This window comes from Lygodium microphyllum, chromosome 9 (assembly GCF_053477565.2).
Source record: "Lygodium microphyllum isolate KBCC chromosome 9, Lygodium_microphyllum_v1.1.10, whole genome shotgun sequence".
Lineage (NCBI taxonomy): Eukaryota > Viridiplantae > Streptophyta > Polypodiopsida > Schizaeales > Lygodiaceae > Lygodium > Lygodium microphyllum.
Window position 1 is genome coordinate 149730161 of NC_141143.1, and position 7034 is coordinate 149737194.

Here is a 7034-nt window from a genome sequence, read left to right on the forward strand (position 1 = left end):
AGGTGGCCAAGGTTACGTGGACTAAAACCAAGAGGTGGTCCTATCAAGCGGGCCTTAATGTGGCCATAGGCATGCACACAATATTATTGGGTGATAAAGGTGCAGAGGAGACTGTAAAGCTCTAAAACATAACAAGAGCTCTTGTTATTGCACATCTTTTGAATTTCAAAAATAAAGTTACGATTAGAAGAGAAGAGAGCTTCATGACATTGTATATAGGTCTTGTGCTCTTTTCCTATTAGCTTTTGCCAAATCCCAGCCTTTAAAATAGCCATCAGACGGAATAAGGCAGCATGCAAGGTGCTCATTAGAAGGGTTTCAGCATACCTTACACATCCTTTTGATGCATAACACATTTTTAATATTCGCGTTTCTTTTTTAACTGTCGATATCGAAGCTGGAGTCGACAACGCAGTCTAAGGACTCATCGAACAGTCTGCCTTAAAGTTCAAGCTCCAAATGGTTGAAGGGCCTTCAGTAGGTCATTCAGTAGTTAGATGGTCTGATTTTGCCGTGAGATGGAGGCTCCAGACTAATTTTTTATTTATCGTGTGAGATGGTCTGCATTTGCCGTCATCTGGAACCTCCAGACTAATTTGTTTATCGTTGAGGTTTGTGACCCTGCGATTTCACTTTTGCAGATACTCGGTCATTCTCAAAGCCTCCTCTGCACTGAATTTGTTGTATTTGTCAAGTCCACGCACCTTAGAGATGGGATTAATGCGGCGAAAGTTTAATTCTATCAATTTTTTTTTCTGTCGCGCAGATCATAGAACTTTGAGGGAATCATCTGCCTTAGCCTAGACTCTACATGCACGTTGTATAGGAGCAAATCACTAAATCCGCTGAATCATCTGCCTTAGCCTAGACTCTACATGCACGTTGTATAGGAGCAAATCACTAAATCCGCTGAATCAGAAAAACCACGGGTTACCTGAACCTTAAATTAAATAATGGAACAAGAGAAATCGCACTTTGTACAAGTGGTGTGTATAGGCTGTTTTGGGGGCTCAAACGGGGCTCCACCTCATGCCTTAGTGGATCCAGGCTGCTAGGCTGCAAGTAAATGATTGATGTGCACGTCTTGGCAGCAATCCAACTGGTGTTGGTTACGACACTTTGCGTGTGTGTCATCAGCCCCTGCTAACACTGTCTTCGCTATACTTTGATAGAAGTTCTGTAACCTAGCCCCGTCATCTCTACTTCTCCAGGCACAAAGAAACGAGCAAAATCAATATCATAATATCATCGCTACAGCCTCATCAATATAGCCTGACTGACCAAGGAGATCGAACATGCAGTTCTGATGCTCGATGGTTGGAGTAATCCCACAATCCTTGGTCATAAAATCGAAATACTGCCGGCCCCTACGAGCAAATCCCTTACATCGACATGCAGTAAGGACGATAAGAAACACTATTCCATCTGGCTGTATGCCTTCACTTTTCATCTTTTCAAACAAATCAAGAACGACTTTGTATTTCTTCTTGTGTACATATCCTGCCATTAGGGCAGAGTATGAGACACAATCCCTTGAGAGAATGGAATCAAATAATTCTCGTGCCTCGACCATTTTCCCACATTTGCCATACATGTCAACAAGAGAGTTGGCCAGGGTCCTTTCATTACCCACATCTTTAAGAACTTGTGAATGAACTCTTTTCCCAATTTCGAGTTTTGCTGCCTTGGAACATGCTTTCAAAATGCTCAAGAAGGACACTCTGTTTGGTAAGAGACCTTGTTCTTTCATCTGATCATAAAGTTCAAAAGCTTTTTCAGCTTCCCCTTGCTCAGCATAGCCCATTATTACAGAGTTCCACGTGATGTCCTCTGCAGAAATGCCCTCAAGTTGCATGAGTTCAAAATGTTTGAAAGCTTCCTCACCATATCCAGGTTCAGCATACCCTGATATCAAAGCAGTCCATGAAACTACATCTCGTACCAACAGCTCATTGAAAACATCATGAGCATCTGGAAATGAGCAACATTTTGCATACATATCTACCAAACTATTGCCAAGGAAATCACTACCTTCCAGTCCGTCTTCAACAATCTCACTATGTACATTGCGGCCCTTGTAAATTGCTTTAATGATGCCACAAGCTTTCAAGCTGCAGACATGTGTGACAGCATTTGGAGATACACCCTCCCTTTGCATCTGGTCCAAACATTTCAACGCTTCTTCACCAAGCCCATGTTCAGCATATGCTGAAATTAGTGCAGTCCATGTGACCACAGTTCTCACTGGCATGCTGTCAAACACTTCCCAGGCTTCTTTGAATGAGCCACATTTGGCATACATATCTACCAAACTATTTCTGACCATTACATTGTTTGCATGTCCTTCCTCTTCAATGAGTTTATGAACTTCCCGGCCCCTGCTGAGAGCTCCTGATATGCCACAAGCTTTCAAGCTCCACATAAATGCTACAGTGTCTGGTGTTACACCCTCCAGTTGCATCTGTTTGAGGCAGTTCAGTGCTTCATCTGCAAGCCCCTCTTCAGCATACCCTGCAATTAGTGCTGTCCATGTTAAAACATCTCGAACCAATAGCTTGTCAAATACTTGGTGTGCTTCTGCAAGCGAGCCACATCTAGCATACACGTCCACTAAAGCATTCACAATCAAGGGATCTCCTCCATAGCCCTCTCTGTCAGCCTCCTCATGTATTTGTCTACCCCTTACTAAGTCTCTTAAACTGCCAGAGGCCTTCAAGCCACAAAGAAAGGTTACCGCATTTGGAGGTACACCCTCTTGTTTCATTTTTCCCAAGTAAAATAGTGCTTCCTTTGCATGCCCATGTTCAGCATACCCTGTGACCAGTGCATTCCATGAAACTATATCCCGAGTTGGCAACTCATCAAACACTGCCTGGGATTCAGCAAGTGAACCACACTTGGCATACATATCCACCAAACTGTTGCCCAAAAAACCGTCTTCCTCGAGTCCATCTCGAACTACCTCACAGTGTAATTCTAGGCCTTGAGCTATTGCTCCAATGCTGCCACAAGCCTTCAAGCTGCAGATGTATGTGACTGCATTGAGAGTTATGCCCTCTTCTTTCATCTGTTTCAAGCAACTGAGTGCCTCTTGACCAAGCCCATGTTCAGCATACCCTGCTAACATTGCTGTCCATGAAACAACATCTCGAACTTGCATTTGGTCAAACACCTTCTTAGCTTCCGCAAGCAAGCCACACTTAACATACAGGTCAACCAATGTGTTACCAATAAACAGATCGCTTTCAACATGTTGTTTGGTGATCTCCACATGCAGTTCATAGCCTCTCGCTATCTTTTTCAACCTAGCACAGGCTTTTACTACAGCCACAAACGTATGTCTGCTTGGTGGAACACCATTGTCTTGCATTTTCTCAAACACATGGAGGGCCAACTGTGGTTCCCCGTTATCAATATATCCTTGTATCAGCGAAGTCCACGAATGCTCATTTTGATAAACCAGCCTATTAAAAACCTGTTGTGCATCGGACATACTTCCACATTCTACTAACATGGGGACAAGGTAATTGCCAAGCAGTTTATGTGCCTCCATTCCATTCATCAGGATGTGCGCATGGAGTCGCCTGGCATTCTTCAAAACTCTCTTTTTTCTGCACTTTTGCAGGATGCAGACATAATCTGACAAGGAAGGCAAGTCATCCATCTGCTCCATACAAACAAGCGCCTCCTCTACGTTCAGCATCTCCCAATGACTGGCATCTGTTTGTTCTGCTTCCACCTTCTCATTTTCAGTTGCAAAGCACAGCCAGATGTCTTCTCTGTCCTCTCGAAAGTCTTGCACCATGGAGTCAGCATCCATTATTGGTTCCAGAACATTTGTCCTGCTCCATGAAGAGAGCTTGATGCGGCCACGATCATCCTTGGACAGGGCATCCTTGCTGCCATGATCCATTATCTCCAAAACCCTGGCCTTTGTCTGATGAGGCACATGCCAAGTGCTAACTCATTAATGTCATTCCAGTTCTATCCAAAGAGGTCTCCACTCAAAGTATAAGTCCATGGGATTTGTGGCACACTTACTTTGGTGCGCATAGCGAGGGTCCGAATGTGTGTCCGTAAGTGGCAATACGGTCTTCCCCTGCTTGTACTTGTGCTAGTGCTTGCGCCTGTACTGATAACTGCCACAGAAAAGGACGCCATTGCATTTTGCAGAATTGTAATCCACCAGAGAGGAAATAGACAAAACGGGGAAAGAATAGGTTTGATTACCTAAATCCGAGGACCGAAAGAGGCGAAAAGGAGGTCTGCTGCAAAGCAAGCTCTCATTTTGAGGCATAATGGCGGAATTTTCTGCGTGCGGGCTCGCCATCATCTGCCGGAAGCGACTTTGAGAGACCAGCTCTAAGGCTTCCTCCTGCTCAAGTCTTATTCTAATTCTTTGCCATTTTATCTGTTCGTCCTTTCTCTCCTCTGTCCTGTTTGACGATGAGGCTATGGCAGGTTCTCCTTCCTGCCAACCAATTATAATCGCCTTTGAGCATGACGTAGCATAATCCGCACTCAGTTGTGGATTACAGGTGAGAGTTTAGGATAATCGTTGCCTAAGTGTAAGAGAAGGGTGGCATACGCACTTTCATTGTTTAATACCAACTTGCAAGTAACAAGTCTAATAAGGCCTTTATGAGTGGTGTCACGCTCACCTCTTAGTCGATTCTAGAATAGTCTAGTATCACTTGCAAGTAACAAGTCTAATAAGGCCTTTACAACTGGAGTCACACTCACCTCTTACTCAATTCTAGAATAACAAGTCTAATAAGGCCTTTATGAGTGGTGTCACGCTCACCTCTTACTCGATTCTAGAAAATTCTAGTATTACTTTAAGAAACTCTTGAAATTTCACTCTATTGTGATTTTGACATTTTCGCAACCTTGAAAAGTGATGCATTAGGTGATGTCATGCCCAGCTTTGACCCTATTGGGGCCTTGAAATTAAAGTAAACATCATCTATCTCCTCCTTATGTACTATTGAAATATGGCTACCTTTACTTAGACTCTTTAAAGTCAAGTGTCTAAGCATGGCACTACCCATAGTACTTGTAAAGTCTTAACTTGCACATTACTATAACTAGGTGCTCCGCGCCTAGACTCACCCCGGCGCAAAGCACCGGGGCGGGCGCGATTTTTGCGGGGGGCAGGTGCTGGACGCGTGGCACCCGCCCCCACGTTCTCTTTCTTTTTTGTGGGGGGGTGGGGGGCTGCCACGTGGCACCCGCCCCCCACCTGTCCTTAACTAATAGTATAGATGTGCCATTGATTATTAACATGGACACATTTAGCTTATCTTGATTGCATTGCTAGCTAGGATTGACTGTATCATTATCTGTTGTTATGGATTTGTTAAGTACATCATTTTTTGTAGCATCTTCAATGCACAATATTTGTGTATACCTCAATTAACAAGAAGTGCATCTTTATTAAATTTGTAAGAACAAATTTGATGATGCATTCATGGCCCATGTATTGTGAATTGTCTCTATGACAAATTACCCCTAATCCAAATATGAAGCTCTCATGAACCTTGTTATCTAATTTGTGAAAGTATGAGATGTGCTCTATGGTGCTCTACCTTATAGAATGGAAATTATGGATTTGAACTTCGCGTGAAAACTACCCATCTAAGTGAAGTGATGGGGATAAAGCCCAATCAAATGTTCAAATTAAATATTGCATTTTGAATGTGGCTATTTTACACTTAATATGGTGAAATCTAAACTCAAATTTGGAATCTTGAGTTTTGCCTAACTCCAATGCAAATCTTTTTTAACTCGACATGGACACATAAAGTGCTCTTAAATAAGATTCATAGTTTTGTGTTAAGGTACTTTTTCCAAATTTAATTGCCATAATGTTTTGAATGCATATTGATATCATAAAGTAGAGTTTATGAAGTTTTGCCACTATAAATTTGTATCAACTATGTAAGCCTAGTAAGTGTCAAAAAAGAGGCCCAACTAGTGCACAAAACATCCTTACAAGAGGCCATCAATAGGCCACATTTTCCCATGATGACTTTTGACCAAGACCTTAAAGACGTATGTTATGAGCTCTTAAGACTTTGTCCCATGATAAGCCCAACAAGTGCACACTACCTCCTGAGAAGGCCCATGAATAGGCCACATGGCCCCATGATGAACTTTGACCATAGCACTCCACCGCATAAAGGCAATTCTTATGAACCCTTTAAACCTTGTCCCATGCTTTCATGGACACCTCAAGGGCTTATGAAGCTCCTCCAAAGATCCCTGACATCGTATTTATCCATTAGGTACACTTACCACACACACCAAACCCATATTCACCCCCCTCCTTGAACACCCCTTCGTCTCATCTCATGTGTGGTGTCATCTCCCCCCAACACACCTTACAACCTAGCATCCCCCCACCAAATATATAAATAGCCCTTCTCTACATGACCACCCTCTCCCATAATTGCACCCTCTCCCTCTAAAGTCCTCAATCTATCCTCATACTTCCCTCCATTCTCCTCCTCTAGGCAATGAAGCAGCAAGCTAAGGACACTGATCCTTCATTTTTCTTCTCAGATCTTTTGCCGTACTTTGTGGCCAATTACACAAGCTTCATAGCTCTAATCCCTATTCTCTAAAAACCACAACATTCCTCATTACTTCAAAAGGGACAAACTAACTCGATTGCAAGCTATTGTTAGACCTTTTAGTAATGTGAAGCTCTATTTTGCATACTCATGTCACACTCAAACCCTTAGACTAAAATTTAATTCATTGTTAATGTTCACATCATAAACATTCAATAAATCTTATTGCGCGCCTTTTGGTTTCACTCTTCGATAGGTAGAAAATTTATGCTTCTCAGGATTCAAATTAGGATTCAAATTTATGCTTTGCTAGCTAGAATGACATTGAAATATTTAACAAAGATTAATGAAGATCTAGACTAGATGTGGAAGAGAAGCTCACAAGTATTGATGGTTTCTAGGCCTACAAAGGTCATGTAAGAGTTATGACCCTCTAAATGCATTTGGAGTAAGTGAATG

The 7034-nt window shown here is 42.5% G+C and overlaps 1 protein-coding gene across 1 annotated transcript; it reads right to left on the bottom strand.

Annotated features, from left to right (window-relative positions):
• Positions 1–257: 257 nt before the first annotated feature.
• On the bottom strand, positions 258–4539 carry LOC148031707 (pentatricopeptide repeat-containing protein At4g18520, chloroplastic-like). The gene is made up of 3 exons (XM_087685276.1): positions 4231–4539; positions 4042–4139; positions 258–3937 (listed from the first exon to the last, which is right to left on the bottom strand). The coding sequence occupies exons 1-3, from the start codon at positions 4331–4333 to the stop codon at positions 1238–1240; spliced, it is 2901 nt and encodes a 966-aa protein (XP_087541402.1). The 5' UTR covers positions 4334–4539; the 3' UTR covers positions 258–1237.
• Positions 4540–7034: the final 2495 nt, after the last annotated feature.

What these genes read in the sequence shown, in the direction of transcription:
- LOC148031707 (XM_087685276.1), bottom strand. Translation starts at nt 4,333, where the DNA reads ATGATGGCGAGCCCGCACGCAGAAAATTCCGCCATTATGCCTCAAAAT. An exon ending in CTTTCGGTCCTCGGATTTAG is followed by an intron (nt 4,140 to 4,230) that starts GTAATCAAACCT and finishes TTTCTGTGGCAG; the next exon opens with TTATCAGTACAGGCGCAAGC. An exon ending in CCCTCGCTATGCGCACCAAA is followed by an intron (nt 3,938 to 4,041) that starts GTAAGTGTGCCA and finishes GTGCCTCATCAG; the next exon opens with ACAAAGGCCAGGGTTTTGGA.